This window comes from Spinacia oleracea, chromosome 1 (genome assembly GCF_020520425.1).
Source record: "Spinacia oleracea cultivar Varoflay chromosome 1, BTI_SOV_V1, whole genome shotgun sequence".
In the NCBI taxonomy this organism is placed as follows: Eukaryota; Viridiplantae; Streptophyta; class Magnoliopsida; order Caryophyllales; family Amaranthaceae; genus Spinacia; species Spinacia oleracea.
This window is the reverse complement of record NC_079487.1, coordinates 4,805,845-4,825,650: the sequence shown is the minus strand read 5'-3', so window position 1 is coordinate 4,825,650 and position 19,806 is coordinate 4,805,845. Positions and strand designations below refer to the sequence as shown.

Here is a 19,806-nt window from a genome sequence, read left to right as displayed (position 1 = left end):
TTTTCTATGCGTCCAATTTTATAGAAAACTCCGACTAGGGACCATTTTCAACCTTTGACATTCAAGTTCACTTGATAGACATTTCTTAGTCACAGGACTGGTCCTGACAGTCTATCTTGAATATATTGTCAAATTAAAGGGACTCATCATTTAATAAACCACAAATTAAATGGAAAAATGAATTCTTTTCATTTATTGTGAATGATTAACCAATAATGTTTTACAAAGATTTAAACTCTAAAACTTTAAAACATTAAACAGGGTCATCAAAGCCATTCTCCAATATGTTTGATTCCCATAGCTGCAGTGTGCGAGTTGTGCTTCGCCTGCGGCAGAGGTTTAGTCAATGGATCTGATATGTTGTCATCAGTTCCAATCTTGTTTATCTCGACTTATTTTCTTTCAACGAACTCTCGTAGAAGGTGAAATCTACGAAGTACATGCTTGACTCTCTGGTGGTGTCTAGGCTCCTTTGCCTGTGCAATAGCTCCGTTATTATCACAATACAGGGCTATTGGTCCTTTAATGGAGGGGACTACACCAAGTTCACCTATGAACTTCCTTAGCCATATAGCTCCCTTTGCTGCTTCATGTGCAGCAATGTACTCCGCTTCAGTTGTAGAATCCGCAATGGTGCTTTGCTTAGCACTTTTCCAGCTTACTGCTCCTCCGTTGAGGCAGAAGACAAACCCAGACTGTGATCTGAAATCATCTTTGTCGGTTTGGAAACTTGCGTCCGTATAGCCTTTAACAATTAATTCATCATCTCCACCATAGACCAGGAAGTCATCTTTGTGCCTTTTCAGGTACTTCAGAATATTCTTGGCAGCAGTCCAATGCGCCTCTCCTGGGTCTGACTGGTATCTGCTCGTAGCACTGAGTGCGTACGCAACATCCGGGCGTGTACATATCATAGCATACATTATTGAACCAATCAATGATGCATATGGAATCCCATTCATTCGTCTACGCTCATCAAGTGTTTTTGGGCACTGATTCTTGCTTAGAGTCATTCCATGAGACATGGGTAGGTAGCCTCGCTTGGAGTCCGCCATCTTGAACCTATCAAGCACCTTATTGATATAAGTGCTTTGACTAAGTCCAATCATGCTTTTAGATCTATCTCTGTAAATCTTGATGCCCAATATGTACTGTGCTTCTCCTAGATCTTTCATCTAAAAACATTTCCCAAGCCAAATCTTGACAGAGTTCAACATAGGAATGTCATTTCCGATAAGTAATATGTTGTCGACATATAATACTAGGAAAGCAATTTTTCTCCCACTGACCTTCTTGTATACACAAGATTCGTCTGCGTTCTTGATGAAACCAAAGTCACTGACTGCTTCATCAAAACGTATATTCCAGCTCCTGGATGCCTGCTTCAATCCGTAGATTGACTTCTTTAGCTTGCATACCTTTTTAGCATTCTTTGGATCCTCAAAACCTTCAGGCTGTGTCATAAACATAGTTTCTGTTAAAACGCCGTTTAAGAAAGCAGTTTTGACATCCATCTGCCATATTTCGTAATCGTAATATGCAGCGATTGCTAACATTATCCGAATAGACTTTAGCATTGCAACTGGTGAAAAGGTTTCATCGTAATCTTAAGAAAAGACACATTTGGAGGCTTTCCAAACCATAATTCATATGGAGTCTTTTCGACAGCTTTAGACGGAGCTCTATTTATAGTGAGTGCAGCTGTATTTAGTGCATGTCCCCAAAATTCTAATGGAAGTTTGGCCTTACCCATCATTGACCTGACCATGTCTAGCAAGGTTCTGTTCCTCCGTTCCGACACACCGTTCCATTGTGGTGTTCCAGGAGGAGTCAATTCTGATAGAATTCCACATTCTGATAGAATTCCACATTCTTTCAGATGGTCATCAAATTCATAGCTTAGATATTCACCGCCTCTATCAGACCGCAGTGCCTTAATCTTCTTGCCTAATTGATTCTCTACTTCACTCTGAAATTCCTTGAATTTGTCAAAGGATTCAGAGTTATGCTTCATTAGGTAGACATAACCATATCTACTGAAGTCATCAGTGAAAGTGATAAAGTAGCTGAAACCACCTCTAGCATTTGTACTCATTGGTCCACATACATCTGTATGGATTAAACCCAATAGTTCATTTGCTCTTTCTCCAACTTTAGAGAAAGGTTGCTTTGTCATTTTGCCAAGTAAACATGATTCGCATTTACCATAATCCTCTAAGTCAAATGGTTCTAGAATTCCTTCCTTTTGAAGTCTTTCTAAGCGTTTCAAGTTTATATGGCCTAATCGACAATGCCACAGATAGGTGAGATCTGAATCATCCTTTTTGGCCTTTTTGGTATTTATGTTATATACTTGTTTGTCGTGATCTAATAAATAAAGTCCATTGACTAATCTAGCAGATCCATAAAACATCTCTTTAAAATAAAACGAACAACTATTGTCTTTTATTAAAAAGGAAAATCCCTTAGCATCTAAGCAAGAAACTGAAATGATGTTTTTAGTAAGACTTGGAACATGGAAACATTCTTCCAGTTCCAAAACTAGCCCGGAGGGCAACGACAAATAGTAAGTTCCTACAGCAAATGCAGCAATCCGTGCTCCATTTCCCACTCGTAGGTCGACTTCACCCTTGCTTAACTTTCTACTTCTTCTTAGTCCCTGTGGATTGGAACATAAGTGTGAGCCACAACCTGTATCTAATACCCAAGAAGTTGAATTAGCAAGTATACAGTCTATAACGAAAATACCTGAAGATGGAACGACTGTTCTGTTCTTCTGATCTTCCTTTAGCTTCAAGCAATCTCTCTTCCAATGCCCCTTCTTGCAGTAGAAGCATTCGGATTCAGAAGTGGGTTGACTGACCTTCCTCTTTACAGATTTGGCGCCAGTTTGCTTAGTTGGGCTGGCCTTGTTGCCACCTTTCTTAGCATTCCTCTTCTTTCCAGATTTCTTGAACTTGCCCCCACGCACCATAAGCACATCCTGCTTATCACTTTTGAGCGTCTTTTCAGCGGTCTTCAGCATACCGTGAAGCTCAATGAGCGTTTTGTCCAGACTATTCATACTGTAGTTCAGTTTGAACTGATCATACCCGCTATGAAGAGAATGGAGGATGGTGTCTATAGCCATTTCCTGAGAAAATTGCTGATCCAGCCGACTCATATTCTCAATGAGTCCAATCATTTTGAGAACATGTGGACTTACGGGCTCGCCTTTCTTAAGCTTGGTCTCAAGAATTTGCCTATGAGTCTCGAATCTTTCGACTCGAGCCAGATCTTGGAACATGTTCTTCAACTCACTGATGATTGTGAAAGCATCTGAGTTGATGAACGTTTTCTGTAGATCCGCACTCATGGTGGCGAGCATTAGACATTTCACATCCTTGTTGGCATCAATCCAACGATTGAAGGCTGCCTGAGTGACCCCGTCGCCTGCGGCTTCGGGCATCGCCTCTTCTAGGACATACTCCTTTTCTTCCTGCATAAGAACTATTTGCAAGTTCCTTTGCCAGTCAAGGAAGTTCTTCCCGTTCAACTTCTCCTTTTCGAGAATTGATCGAATGTTGAATGAATTGTTGTTTGCCATATTTAAAACTACAATTGAAAAGAATAAACAAATAAATAACCATTCACAGTTTCTCTTAATAAACTTAAATTCTAGCATACATGCATAATTCAATGTTTATTAAGCATTTTATTCAAGTTATGTGTTCCGGCAGGTGTGAATAAAATGATTCCAAGATCCTAAAATCATTGAAGAACTAAGCACAGTTTTTCGACTTAATCCTAAAACATCTTAGGTAAGCAAAAGCCTTTTGCTAATAGTCTAGAAACTATTCTTGGTTGATAGGTACGTCTAAGAACTTATTAGGTAAACCTATCGATTTTGCCACGACATAAAAGGACTCCTTACTTATATCGTTGAGTTTCACCAAAACTAACATGTACTCACAATTATTTGTGTACCTTGCCCCTTTAGGACCAATAAGTAACACCTCGCTGAGCGAAAACTATTACTAGATTTATGTAAAGGATATCCAAGCAAGTGTATATTTTGGCATTGCACCTTATAACTCAATTTTTTAAGTTTGGAACTTAAGGCTCTTACTATGTTGGTTAGATTTTAAGTGAACTAAAATCCTTAATCATGCAACATAATCAAGCTTTTGATCTCATGCATTTTAAGACATATTTAAAAGCAATAAATAACTTAAAACATGCATAAGATAAATGTGATCTAGTATGGCCCGACTTCATCTTGAAGTTTTAACTTCAAAGTCCGTCTTGAAAATCTCCGTGGGAGGCACCATTTTCTTCAAATAGGATAAGCTATAATTAAAACTAATTACAACTATTTGATGGTACGCAGACCATATTTGAATTGAAAAACAACTTTGGTACTTTAGACCAATTACATTCAAATTAATGGTACGCAGACCATATTTTCTATCCTATTTGGGCCATACTAGTCACTTCATAACCTGCAAAACAGTACATATACAATATATACCATTCACCCATTCATTATCATGAATGGCCCACATAGCTGGTTAGTAAAACACATTATGCATCACGTAAACATTTGCAGCAATTAATCAAGGGCACCAATAATCTACCAATTATTCAGTCCTTATTAATTCTAATCAAGTTGTTTTAACCTTAAGGATTTGTAGACCTAATCAAGAGTTTATGACTAAAAGGGCTCCCACTTAAACCAATAAATTCATATGCTTTACTAATTTTAAACATAAAAATGTATTTCTAGTCTAACCAGAAACATACAAATTTAATTAAAATTTAAAGCTCATATAAATTTATAATTGAATCCAAAAGTTTAATTTAATTTCAGTCGTATTTAAATTAATTCATGATTTTAATTTTAGTAAAATAATTAGAATAAATAAAATTTATTATAATTACAATATTCAAAATTAAAATCCAAGAAAATAATTTAAATTATTAATTTTAAAGTTAATTAAAATTACGTAAACTGAAAATTTCAAATTAAAATTTCAAAACGATCTAATCGCAACGCAACAACCCCACGCAACGTACGCCCATGGGCCACACGCACACAGCCATCACTGGCCATGTGCGCCCAGCCCATGCGCTGCGTCGCATCGCTGCTGCTGCTCTCCTTCGCAAAGCATCACGCGAGCTGGTGCTCGCTGCGCGCGCGCCAGCGCTCGATGCACGCGAGCCATCGCTCGCTCGCCAGCGCTCGTTTCATGCGAGCCAGCGCTCGCTGCGCGCGCTCGCCAGCGCTCGCTTTATGCGAGCCAGCGCTCGCTGCGCGCGCTCGCCAGCGCTTGCTGCGCGAGGCATCGACGATGGGCGTAGCACTCGTGGCACGCGAGCTTGCGCTCGCTGCGCGCGAGGCTCCGCACGCTTGCGCGAGGCAGTGCGCGCTGTGGCGCAGCTCGCTTGCTGCCCACACGCGACTGCTGTGCCTTGCTTTCGCCCTCGCCCATTCGTCCATTGCTCACAGCCCACGACACAAGGCAGGGCTGCTGCCTTGTGCTCATGCACCATGGTCTTGCTCATTGCATTCGTGCCGCATGGGCGACGAGCTCCCTTGCTCGTCGTCACATGCCCGCACTATACAACACCCCTTAAGGGTAACACGTAGCGTCCATTGCTTTGTGCGTGCAAGTTATATGAGCGAATCGCATAAAAATTTAAAAAATTTATATTTAAAATTAATGACAAATTAATAAATAATATTAATTTCATAATTTTAGGGCGAAAAATCGAAAATTTATTATTCAATTGATTTCCGATTAACATGGATTCAAGTCTAGGTCATAAAAATTTAAAATTTAACATAAATTTACAATTTTTATGGTGGTTTTTAATCATAGGTATCTAATTAAATTATAATTAATTATGAAAATCAAATTAATTCTAAATTATTCTAATTTTCAACAAATTAATCATAATTACAAATTAGATTGCATATTAACAAGGCTAGGCATTCAAACTTGTTAAACATATACAGTAGGTCAATCAAAATTCAAGATTTATCAACAAGAATCGCAAATATTTAATTTAACATCTTAAATTTACGAAATTTTGCATTCGAAAAACTAAAACCTCCGAAAAGTCATAGTTAGGCTACGAATTTGAGAATTCTGGGTTCGGCCGAAAACAACTATTTTTGTCAAAATTTTAGAATGCCTTTTACATGCGGAATTGACACAAAAATCACTCGATTTGGATGAGTAACGAAGAAACTGCCGAAAAACTGCGTACGTATAATTAAATAAACGCAATTTGTAATTAATTAACAATTACGAAAATTAATCACCCCTTTTAATTCTTGCAAATTTGTAATATTTAACCATGTTCATGCAATTTAGATTATGAAAATAATAAGAGGCTCGTGATACCACTGTTAGGTTATGATACATATGACAATTCATAAATCATGCGGAAAAAACCATTAAGCCAGGAAAACATATTATTTACACATAATCATTTAGCATAGTTTAGATGTATACTCTTTGTTGCGTGTCTTCCCTAGCTGCGCCCGAACCGAACAAGAACAAGTCTTTAGGACTCCAAGTGTCGTCCCTCCGTAGATAGTCCACAGCACGTCCGGATCCGCCTTAAGATTGACCAACTAGAATCGCCCTTAAGGTATCTGAATTTTCGGCACTTTATAGGCAATTTTATGACTGAATTTTGCTCTCAAAAACTCACTTTGAATACTTGAATGCTCGATATAAATATGTGACCCTAGGCACCTATTTATAGAGTTATGGAAAAGGATTTGGAATCCTATTAGGATACTAATTTATTTAATTATAATCCTACTAGGACTCTAATTTTATAAACTAAATCTTTTAGGATTAGATTTAATCATATGACAAATCCCGGTAGCTTTAGGATTCGAGTAGCACACAAACACACACGCACGCACAGCAGCCCACGAGGGGCGCCATGCGCGCGCTCGCAGCCCACTGCCGCAAGCCCACACGCTGCCGTAGCCTTGGCGCGCGCTGGGCCTGCCTTGCGGTGGGCCTGGCGCAGCCTTGGCTGGTGCGTTTGTGGCGCGCTGGCTTGCTGGGCGATGGCCCGGCTTCGTGCTGGGCCTTCGTCTGGCAGGCCTCGTCCGATGCTAATTCGTACGATACGCTTCCGATTAATTTCTCGATTCCGGAATTCATTTCCGATACGAACAATATTCAACATTTCCGATTCCGGAATCAATTTCCGTTTCGAACAAATATTTAATATTTCCGTTTCCGGAATTATTTTCCGATTCCGATAATATTTCCGATTCTGACAATATTTCCGTTTCCGGAAATATTTCCGATTCCGGCAATATTTCCATTTCCGATATATTTTTCGATACGTACCATGTTTCCGTTTCCGGCAACATCTACGACTTGGATAATATTTATATTTCCGATACGATCCATATTTCTGTTTCCGGCAATATCATCGTTTCCGAAGTATTCATTTCTTGCCTGTGACGATCTCAGCTCCCACTGAAACCAAGATCCGTCGATTCCGAATATCCATAGATGGAGTATTTAATGCCATTAAATACTTGATCCGTTTACGTACTATTTGTGTGACCCTACGGGTTCAGTCAAGAGTAAGCTGTGGATTAATATCATTAATTCCACTTGAACTGAAGCGGCCTCTAGCTAGGCATTCAGCTCACTTGATCTCACTGAATTATTAACTTGTTAATTAATACTGAACCGCATTTATTAGACTTAACATTGAATGCATACTTGGACCAAGGGCATTATTTCCTTCAAATATTCTAATAATAAGTGGTATTGTAATAGAGTATGAGATTGTTTTGAAAAAAAAAATGATAACAGTTGATCGATAAAGGCTAATTAATGGCAAATGCATTATTTCAGAGTTCTAATATTAAAATGCTAACAGTTGATCGATAATGGCTAATTCTTAAAACATACTACGTATACATTAATATTATTAACTAAAAAAAAATATACTCAGAAAGTACTTCAATATCACAATATTTACAATATGACAATAATCTAATAAAAATAAAAATATTTTAACTAGGATTCCCAAAACATCATTTTATTTAAAAAAATTTAAAATCTCTTAGCATGTATTAAAATATTGAACTTGAATTTACTAATGACTAATTGCATGCAATGTATTTTCAATTTTTATTTAAAAAATGTGTCTTATATTGACTGCGGATATGTATAACGAATATTTAGCTTGGCTTTAATATTTGAAGTAGCATTTATAAATGTTGTGTAAAATATGCTTATTGAAAAAAAATTGTTTAATAACTTTGTATTTTTTTCTTTCTCGAAATTTAAATTTCTACATATCCTTTTATTTAGTAGTTCCTTAATCTTTTAAATGAAAAACATTTTAAAGAGTTTTTTAGTTTCATTTTATATTATTAGTTTATTTGTATTTGATTATTTGATGGGTAATATGTTTGCCTTTATTTTACATTGTATTCTATTGAAAAATCTTTGCGCGCAATTTTGAATAACGAAATTGATGTGGAGCTATGTCGCTCTCTGATTTGTCGCTCTTATACTTGATTCTATAAAAGGAATTCCACTCTCTCTCAACATGCCTATTTTCCTATTAAATTATAATATATAAGATTACAATAATTTATCGCATAAAACTCCGTGAAAAGACTATTGCAACTATTAAATTTGGACGGAAAGAGTACATAATATAATGTTTTGTTTATTTACTCCATTATTATAATAAGACATTTGCATTGTAGAAGACTCTATAGTAGAATTTTAAAATTCAAAACTCTCTTACCAAAAAAAAATATGTTAGTCCAGGGGTGGGTGTGAGGCGAGTGTGGATAACAGGTCGGTGATAGATCGAGGATGAGTTTTATTTTTTACCCTTTAATGAGGAGATTGGTAAGGGTGAGTATCTTTTCCATTGTGAGTGACAGGGATATGGATGATAATTTTAGACGAGTACGTGCGGAAGCACCGACCAACCTCAAAGTCATGACTAGATGAATAAACGAAATAGTAGAGTAGGTGTTAAGTGATCGGGTAATGGAGTAAATATAAAATGATCAAATATGTGTGACTATCGAAGTGAAAGGTGGATGAGAATAACACTATAATTGACACATGTGTTGAATAGATGAAAATAATTTTGTTTATGTACGTACCTTTATTTGTTTTTCCTTTTTTAATAAATAAGACACGGTATGGGGTAATAAAAAAAATTATCCATTATTAATTTTAATTGCGGGGATATCCATAAGGTAATGTGTCCAAACTATAGTGTAATCAGAGATTATCAAATTATGAAAAGAGTTTTAAAATTAAAAACTCTCTTACCAAAAAATAATGTCGGGTCCAGCCGTCTAGGGCAATGTTTGACACATGTGATGAATGGGGATGAAAATAATTTTGTCTATGTACCCTTATTTGTTTTCTATTTTTAATAAACAAGATACAAAATGGGGCAATAACAAATTTATCCATCATTAATTTTAATTAGGAGAATATTTTTAAGTTATATGTGTCAAAGTATAATCTAATCAGAGAGTTTTAAAATTAAAATCTCTCTTACCAGAAAATAATATCGAGTTCATTTTTCTAGGGGCTAGGTTTAACACATGTTATGAGTGAGAATGAAAATAACTTTGTCTATGTAACTTTGTTTATTTTCTGTGTTTAATAAATAAGACATCGAATGAGGCAATAACAAATTTATCCATCATTAGTTTTAATTAGGAAAATAATTATACGTTATATGTGTCCAACGTATAATGTAATCAGACAAACAAATTGTCAAATACTCTTAAAGTTTTAAAATTCAAAACTCTCTTGTCAAAAAATAATGTCGAGTTCAGTTGACTAAGGCTTGGCTTGAGGCGGCGGGCGTGGATACACATACGGGTGATGAAGCAGGGTTAATTTTATTTTCCGTCCACGAGGCGGAGCTTAGGACGGAGATGAGTATCATACCTATCGTGGTGACGAGCATGGGGATGAGAATTTTAGGCAGGTATAGGTGTTGAGGGACCAACCCACTCCGCTTCGAAGTTATCTCTTGATGAATAAGGTATATGGTGGGGTGAGTGTTAAATGATCGGGTAATGATGATGTAGATGGTAGGGGAGTATTAAGTGGGTATGACTATCGAAGTAAAAAACAAATGAGAATAAATTTATGTTTTACATGGGTTATGAAAGGGAAGAACGTAAATTTATCTATGTACCCTTATTTTATTTTATTTTGAATTTGTTAAATAAATAAGACAAGGAATGAGGTAGTAACAGATCTATCCATCATTAGTTTCAATAATAAGATTATCTATAAGCTATATTTTGATGATAATTGTCTATAGCTATAGTTTAGTAAAAGTTTAGATATACAAATTTAATATTCATATCATAAATCGTGCATCGCACGCACGGGTACTATACTAGTTGTTAACCTAATCGAATATTAGTTTCTTTTTCTTTCCTTTTTTTTTGAAAAAACAAGTATATGAAAATTAGAATAATTTTCTCCCAGGATTATATCCTAATTTATCTAATAAAATATGAAAATTTACTAACTATAATCGATCATAATCTTTGTGGGTCGAAGAGTAGTGATCAGTGGCTGCGACATAATCTGCTACCTCCTTTTCCACATCCTTTGATTGATTTTCTTTTTCAAAAAATTTGAATAAAACTTCACACTTTGGCTCCGTTCGTTTTCATTGTAAAATGATTTTCCACGAAAAACATTTTTCAAGGGAAAACACAATTCTAAACTAGTTTTCCTTTGTTTGGTACCTTAAAGGAAAATGGGAGAAGATGGTGAAGATAGAGGGGAAGGAAGGAGAGGGAGGTAAGGAGAAAAGAAGGAAAAGTGTTTCCCTCTCTTTCAAATAGAAAAGGGTTTTCCACCTTAGAGGGAGTCATGGAAAATTATTTTCCATCCCTTACCCAACCAAACAATGTAAAATGATTGAAAGGCGAAAAATCATTTTACATGAAAACGTTTTACGCCCTACCAAATGGAGCCTTTACAGAAGTATCATGGTAAGTTCAAATTGATCTTAAGAGTAATAAATGTGGTGATAAAACATGCAGTCCCTAAAATTAGGAGGTAAGTATTGACATTCAAATTCACTGGATATCGAACCAGTGACAATCTGAAGTTGTACGAACGTAATGTATTTTTTTGAAGGAAGCTTGTACTCGATCAATATTTAGTTATACTTCCAGCAAGCAACAACAGAGAACACTGAAAGTAAATAATCTGTCGTTACGTACTTTATCTAATGAATTAAAAGAGACAATCACCAATTCATCATAGCCATTTCAATAAACGTTAAGGCACATAACCCCCCTTCCCAAAAAAAATATCGAAATTATGATAGATTTACCCAAAAATGGGCCCAACATGCTTCAGCGTCCAATTCACACTGCTTGACCTAGTACAAATGACAAAAAGGGGAGAAAAGAGGGACAATAAGGCGGGTGATTAACACAACAACAACAACAACAACAACAACATGAAGGGAAAAACATAAAATAAACAACGATGGTTTACCCAGAAAACAGACATAAACAAGACAGACTGAACCAATGCATAAGGTATTATAAGTGCATAATGTGTATTATTAATCTCTCAAACTCGTATCGACTTATCCTAGATAACCAATTATTGGTCCAAGATTCGACAAATTCAATCTACCATCCAGGCTGCTTTGCTTTGCTTTGCTCAATAAATTCCTTTTTTCATGCACTGCACATCTACTTCTCCTTGACCTTAGTAGCTTAGCTAATGGAATAAATTTCTGGAAATAGAATAGCAGGGGAAATAGAAAAGGGAGGAAAAAGAAAGACATCAAAAGAGGAAATTGAAAAAGGAAAAACAAAACAATTACAAACTAGTTAGACAAAAGGACATAAACCAAACATTGGTGAACCAACAGCGGGAAAGATGGCTATATAACACCTAACAATCAACCCCTTAATACAAAAATGACTCTCTTGGTGGCATACCTCAGTATAAAATCACAGACATGTCCTTCCATTTTCATTTGGAAAAGCCCTAACAAGAAGCCACCATTGTTAAGCCTGTACCTGTGTATCAAAAGTAACAGACCCAGCACTCGGGAGAAAAAGAAAAAAAGGAAAAAAAAAAGGAAAAAAAGAAAGAGAAAAGACCTAAGATCAGCGACGCTACAAAAAGAAGTTCAATGACCACCCAACATTGACATATAAGGGGATATAAACACAGGAAAAAAAAACTCAATACAGGGATTATTATTTGACCTGGAAATGCACAACAGAAAGGAAAAAATTAAGACATTGCCTATTCTCTATCCCACCAGTGCGATCAAAAGCTAATAGTCCACCAGAGACTCGGTAATTCTCTATCATGCAAATTCCTACCAAAGACATAAACAACGAAAATTCCAGACTGCCTAAGGACAAACTCAGGACATAAAGACAAACTCAGAGAATTAAGGATATGATTGTCCTCAATTAATAGTGTAAGATATTTGTTTTTTCTTTAGCAAGAGAAAGTTAACATACACTTTAAATCAAAGAACCTTGCTACTAACACTGGTCGTTGACATTGCATAAAGGAGATTAAAAGGCTTGAAAGTCGCCAACACAGAAGCCTTCATTCTCTTTCACCTCCACCTTACCTGCAAAAAAATAAAGAGGCAGCAAGTGAGCAGGATGCTGCTTGTAGCTTAAGTGAGCAATCCCGCATGCAAATCTCTGCAAGACAGTAAAACTGAAACTTTTACAGCCCTTAATGATTATCATCAACTTAAGCCTCATCTCGGCCATGGTGACTCCAGTTTAAGAATCCGGATGAACTGACTGCTGACTAGCATCTCAAATAACCCCACCTGTAATTCCATAAAATTTGAATTTTCTCAGCAAAAAGCTCAAAATATATTTCAAATTGTAGACTACTTGCCAAGATTTTTAACAATACATAATTAGAATTCCGGACATCATACGTACATCTTTGTGATAACATTTTATCACTTCCATTAGTAATTACACAATTACAAAAGGCAACATATTACAGAAAAACCGCAAGTATCTCAAACATTAAGATCACTGTATTCCGAAACCCTATTGGCTCCCCTAACCCTATCGTGCCCCGACAGTCCGACACACACACACACACAACAAAACAAAAATAGGAGATATAACAGGGATATAGACAGGAAGAGGGGATACATACAAGAAAGATATAAAAACTAAATTTCACCTTCTCGCTCAATAGAGTATTCAGTCTCAGCACCAAAGTTGTGATTTTCACCCAAGATTTCTGGACCATGATTAGACCTGCCCTTAGAGTTTTCAACGATATCAGATCTATCAGATTCACTTTCATATACTGCAGCTTTAATTGACTTGCTTCTGTCACATTCAGATTTTTCACTCTCAATGATTAAGGGGTTTTTTCCAGAACAGTTGGTTAAGGAAGTATCATCCCCGAGTTCAATTGAATTCCTGAAACTCTTTACATCGTTATCTTTTACACACTTTTCGCCAATGTGGTCCAGTTTTTCACTAGTGCTTCCACCATTTTTTCTTCTCTCTTTCCCTTCGGGGGATTTTGTTCTTGACCGTCTTCTATGTTTATCCTTCATTTTTTCCTCTCTATGTCGAGAGGACTTACCTCCTGAGCGGGATTCATGTTCTGCAGATAATGATCTGGAACGCCTCCTATCACGACGTTTCCGTTTTTCTCTCCTGCTTTCATCCTTGATTACTTTACGCTCAACATCATCTTCAATGGATTTTGACGTTGAGTGCCTGGAAATCTTAGATTTATTTTCATCCATTGATTGTGAAGACATCTTCCTATGAATTTCTCCATCGTTGGACCTGGATCTACTTCTTTCCCTACATTTTGATTCTTCTTTTTCTTCACCGGGCTCACCTTCTTTCACTTTCGGAGGATCCTTAGAGTCAACTGATCTTGATCTTGAACGCTTTCTCTGAGTTGTTAAAATCTCATCTGAACTTTGGGGGGACAACCTGCCACTCTTCTCATGCTTAATTTCGTACGACGGAGACCTAGAACGCCTCCTACCACGACGCTTTTCCTTTTCCTTACTTTCATCAATTCTCTTACTGGACTTTTGCCTATCCTCAACAGATTTAGACCTAGATCGATGGCGCTGCTTCAACCTTTTGTCTGCATCATTTGTGGGGGAAGACCTACCTCCTTGGTAAAGTCTTGGTGATTTGGAACGGTGGGCAGAACTCCTATGATGCCGAGGTTTCGGGGAATCCGACCGATTTCGATATGATTTCCTTCCTCGAGGACTAGGACTCCTACTCTTATTCCTTTTGAAATCAGACACATGGTAATCACGTGAACCTTTTGAATCTCTCCTTCCAGCTCTATCACTAACATCTCTATATGACCGTCTATCATATTCGTAGCCTGAATAGCGGCGATACCTTACTGGAGACCTGGATCTACGATCTCGAGAATGTCTGATCCGAGGAGAAAAGGAACGTGACCTATGACGAGATCTCCGCGGGGACTTTGACTTCCGGTCTCTGTATTGGCGCATAGGTGAGAAAGAGCGAGATTTACGTCTTTTACCATAGCTTATAGGTGACCTAGACTTGGACTTAGACCTTACAATAGAAGGTGATGGAGACCTGCAATCGTAAAAATCATTTTAAGGTGACTAAAGAAATAATGCAGTAACACAAAAACTTTCACAAGAAAGCAATCTCTATCTTTAACGAGACAGCATACGTCAAAGTAGAAGATCAGAAAGCCAAATATTTTGCACAAATTACAAAGTTCCAACAATCAATGAAAAGAAAATTATCATCAGCTTTACTGAGTTCTTTCTCTAGCAGCATATCAAGATATACTTTTGACTAAGCAACCGGAATAAAGAGACAAATTAAAATCCCTTAACAAACTCTATCATTCAATAAGTTCCCAAAAGGCATGACCAAATGTCGTAAATATCTTATGCCACAAGACCTTCATTTTAGCATATAAATTAAGCCCATGTTGGCTTCTGTCATGTTCACTAAGATAAATGTCCTTTGATCCACCAATTAGTGGCAACTTAAGTCGGAGTAGCAGCAAATAATATGCACGTTACATGATGCCCAACTGGAGCAAGAACAATCCAATAATATTCATCACAAGATTCACAACTAATAACAACGCACATGTTACCAATCAGCCAAAACCTAACCATTTCCAACTAATACAGTAATAGCAGCAAAGTCGTAAAGGAAAGACTCGCAAACAACAACAACAACAACAAGTCAACAACAACAGCTCAAATTTAATCCAAATTCATACCTGGATTTTTTCTCTGGTTCTATTTCATCAGCTACAAATCCATCAGCCCTCAGTTTCTTAGATATTTCTGCGGCTCTAGCAGATGCTAAATCTGTAGCAGACTTCACTGTAGCAGCGCGGTTGGCTGCTTGTTGTGCTGTCATTGTTTGCTGCATCAGCAATGCCTGCTGAAACTGCATTTGTTGCATGGCTACTGCTTGCTGCATCATGATTGGCAAGGATGAAGCCGAAGAAGCAGCAGGTTTCTGAGGCAGTGATTTTGCCATCTCAACGTTTAAGGGGCGACCGCAAACATCCATGTTATTGAGAGCAAGAGCTGCTGTTGCTTCTTCGGGTTTCACATACTCTACGTAAGCAAAGTGCTTTGAGTCAGTGATGGTGCAATCCACCACGGTACCACAAAATGCAAAAAGTTGTTTCAAGTGTTCTGCTGTGAGAAGAGGATTGAGGTTGCTAATTTGGACTGTTTTCTTCAACGTATCAGCTTTATTCTCCTTCTCAGAGGCACCTGCAAATAGCATCCGGCAACATCAGAAACATTCCCTCGGAAATATGTGATTATTTAGATTTTTTTTCCTTTTTTTGGGGAAGTGTGGATAGGAAAAAGAGAAATAAATGTGTGAATAGATGATGAAGATGTTACTCACTTATTAAGCATTAGCATGACAACTCATTTCTGTTGTTAAGAATATAAAGATATAGTTATATTGACAAGAGATATTACTGTTTAGCAAAGTTCATTTGAGCATATTGCCAAGTTCTGCTCACTAGCTTCTACATGTTATTTAAAAGGAATTCATGGGAATCACATTCTGTTAGTATATACTCAAGCCTGAATATAATCATGTTATACGAACACAAACGTGTTCTGACCTTCTAGAATAGTAAGAAAATTTGTATCTGTTTCATATGTTTGCTCCTAACAATCATCCCTTGTAAAAAGAAAACTTCTTTTTTGGGAGGAGGATATGAGTAGCAAAAATAGAACCAAATAAATAGAGATAAGTGAAAGTATGATAGAGATGACAATGATTATAACAATCTTCAAAGATACGCAACAGGGGAGGGAGTCAAGGGAAAGGGGTAGAGTGTAGTACCTGGAGAATCTTTGGATAACTTAGATTGAGCCTGCAACTGAGCAGTATGGGCTTGAAGAGCCTGAGCAGCCATAATTGCCTGAGCAGCAGCCATCGCAGCAGCAGAAGGAGCCATAGGCACTTGGCTCATGGTTCCCATGGTAGAGGTTGCAGCTATTGCACTCATGAGCAAGTTGTGTGTGGGATGGTTAAATTTGCAATCTGTTTTGAAGCAACGCCCATTAAGAAATTCCCGACATACTTCACCCAAGGAAGCTCCGATACCAGGCAAAATCACCCCACCAGAAGGGCCCGGAACAAGTCCAGGAATCATTCCAACCAGACCAGGAAATGCCCCAGAGACCGAACCAGCATAGTTTGGCATGTTCGGCATATTTGCATTCACAAGGTTCGGATATGACATTGTTGGAGGCACACCTAGCACCCCTCCATTCGAACTTCCTGTAAAATGGTATGATACACACTAGTCAGCAAAGAAATATTAGAGTACAGAAGTCCATGGAGTAAATATATAGTGTGAAATAAGATGTGCAACAGTAGTTGACAAGCAACGGGGTTTTTCGCACAATTAGTAGATCAATTTCAATTGTCCCCTAAGAGAAAGCTCGTATTTGGCCAACAGAAACCAACAAAATCAATGGCAAGAAAACAGCCATGTTAATGGGGGATATTAAGATATTCAGACACCTCCCTTTATCCGTCTTTGTTCCCTTCCTCCCACAACTAATCTCATTACTGAAATTTCAGAGGGACATTGTTCCAAGTTCTTATTTTATAGTTGAAGAGATTGTACTCTTTTATTTTCGATTGCTGCATCTCACCAACTAGAAGCTTTTAATAGCATTAAGCTAGAAAGATGAAACAGAAAAATTACCTGCACTGAAAAACACAGGAAATGGGCTGCCCATGATGGGCTTCCCGTTGCATTCCACATGGACCATGTAATTTCCTCTTTTAGGAACAACATAGGTAACTGTATAGGTCCCATCACCCAGGTCCTTCACAATCCCGTCTATGTCAGAGCCCCCTACCCCTACTCCCGGGGTAACCTTAACCTTAACCTGAGCATCCCCTTTAGGTATCTTTCTCCCATCTGAATCCTTGGTAGTCAAATTAAATGTACACGGTGAGCATGCCGACCCGCCAGATACTCCAGCCCCAGCTGCAGTACACTTAGAGGGGTCAACTGGCCCAATTGGCTTGTTTACCAGATCTTCCCCCTCATCGTCGCTGTCAGAAGATGAATCTATAGCCTTAGGTTTGCTCTTATCCACATCCTTGAAAGTGGCCTCAAAAGCCGCCTTAGCAGCTGCAGTTTTCTCCGCTTCACTCTTCAGCTTAGCTTCCTCAGCCTGCCTTGCCCAAATTGGCCGAGCAACCAGTGCATTCCGGTCAGCCATCAAACCCTAACTATCAACAATTTCAAAAAAAACTAATTTAATAACCCAAGTTCCTGAAACGGGAGAAAAAAAAACATACAAGAAACGTAGCTCAAGTATAGCAATCAATCTCATGAGAAACATGCGGGTAAGTGTCTATATACTAATTAGAATAAAACAACACCAAAAAAAGTTAATAAAGAACCCAACATAATACATTTAACAATTCGAAGCCATCATATCAGATACAAATATAACACTTTATTAATCGATAAAAAAACACTTATAAACAGGTCTGCCTGCTAAGAGGAGTTTATGGCTTGCGTTGGTCTGTTTGTTTGCAACTTTGTTTAAGCCTCTACAAAATAGATAAGAATAACAGCAGCGTAGGAGGAAGGGTGGTTTGTGATGATACAACTACAACTCTACAAGATGATAGTTTTCTTGGAGGAGACTAGTTAGGGTTCTAAGAGGAGGAAGGAGCTGCAGAGCAGATTGAGACTGTATGACCGGTTTGGAGTTTGAGGAGAGAACGCATTCACATTCACATTCACATTCACATTCACATTGCCAAATAACATGAATCTCATACCATTTAAAAAGAAAAATAATAAAGAATTAAAGCAATTGATTAAAATTTGATTTTCGTAGCATAATTATCAGTATCCCTCAGTTTAACCTCAATTAAAGATCAAATTAAGCAAACGAAGCAATTAAATTGGTCCAAATTTCAGCATAATGTGTCGAAAAATAGACGGAAAAAACCCTAAATTGGGGAATTGGGGGTAAATCACAAGAAGATAACAGTGAAGCATCGTAATTGAAACGAACCAAACAAACATTGAGATGAAGAAGAAAGGAAGTAATAGTATACCTGAAGAACAGTCGATGGAACGGAAGGGAGGAGAGAGAGAGAGAGAGAGAGGGAGATCTGCGAAGGTGAGTAGCTCTGCGAAAGGCTTTTGATATTTTGGGATTGGAACTTGCCAAGGGAGGGAGGGGACGTTTAGTTTATGGCTTGCCTACAAGCCTACAACTATCCGTGGTCAGTAGTTTGGGTCTTTGAGATGTTTGATGACAATTTTGTGTAATGAAAATTTTTTGCACTTGTACGATAAATTTATTATTCACCAATATGATTTTTATGATAACTACACATTTTAAAATGTTATGATTAATTTTATACTTTTTCCGTTTGTTTTTATTTGTAATGTTGGTCCATTTTATGAATGCCAATGAACAACTTTGATCATTAATGTCTTTAATTCTCTTTAAGCAATTTTTTTGAAAGTTGATATTTTAAAAATACACATTAAAACGAATTTAACAAGATCATACATGACTATGTTTTATCTTACATATAAATCACCAACAATAATCAAAGTGGAATATGTGAATAGTGTAAAAAGTTCAAACATTACGAGTATTAAAAAACGGAGGAAGTCATTAATAGTGATAGTGTGTCACGTACGTGACCAGCCACACCATCAACTTAATGGTGTGACGCGTGCGCGTATTTTCTTCGTGCACAACTACTATTGATAAGGTTATTGACTGGTTTCTTGACTTTCTATGCTAGTATTACTTTTACATTTTATTCGCTGTTACTTTTATTGTTTTATTGTAGTTTCTTGAATTTAATGTTAGAGGTTCCTTGTATAAAAGTATCTGGCCTAAAAACTATAAAAGTATCTCCCCTAATAGTATAAAAGTATCTCCCCTGAAACTATAAAAATATCATCTTTGAAAATATAAAACTATAGAAGTACTTTGACTAAAACTATAAAAGTATCTCCCCTGAAACTATAAAAGTACAGTCCCTGAATCTATAAAACTATAGAGGTACCTCGACTAAAACTATAAAAGTGTCGTCCATGAATCTATAAAACTATAGAAGTACCTTGACTAAAAGTATAAAAGCATATCTTCTAAAATTATAAAATACATCCCCTAAAACTATAAAAGTATCATTCCACCGCGTGCAACTACTATGGAGAATGTTATTGACATGGGTTACTT

General features: G+C 37.2%; 1 protein-coding gene across 7 annotated transcripts; it reads right to left on the bottom strand.

Annotated features, from left to right (window-relative positions):
• Positions 1-11,235: 11,235 nt before the first annotated feature.
• LOC110794062 (uncharacterized) lies at positions 11,236-18,826 on the bottom strand. Of its 7 annotated transcripts, none has more exons than XM_056834967.1 (8): positions 18,662-18,822; positions 17,283-17,818; positions 16,409-16,849; positions 15,312-15,819; positions 13,233-14,644; positions 12,536-12,861; positions 11,999-12,107; positions 11,236-11,424 (listed from the first exon to the last, which is right to left on the bottom strand). In XM_056834967.1, the coding sequence occupies exons 2-6, from the start codon at positions 17,806-17,808 to the stop codon at positions 12,848-12,850; spliced, it is 2,901 nt and encodes a 966-aa protein (XP_056690945.1). In that variant the 5' UTR covers positions 17,809-17,818; positions 18,662-18,822; the 3' UTR covers positions 11,236-11,424; positions 11,999-12,107; positions 12,536-12,847. The 7 variants fall into 7 exon arrangements, with proteins under 7 accessions (XP_056690945.1, XP_056690947.1, XP_056690948.1 ...); XM_056834969.1 differs by having other exon boundaries at positions 11,999-12,079; XM_021999002.2 differs by lacking the exon at positions 11,236-11,424 and adding an exon at positions 11,507-11,790.
• Between the last annotated feature and the right edge of the window lie 980 nt (positions 18,827-19,806).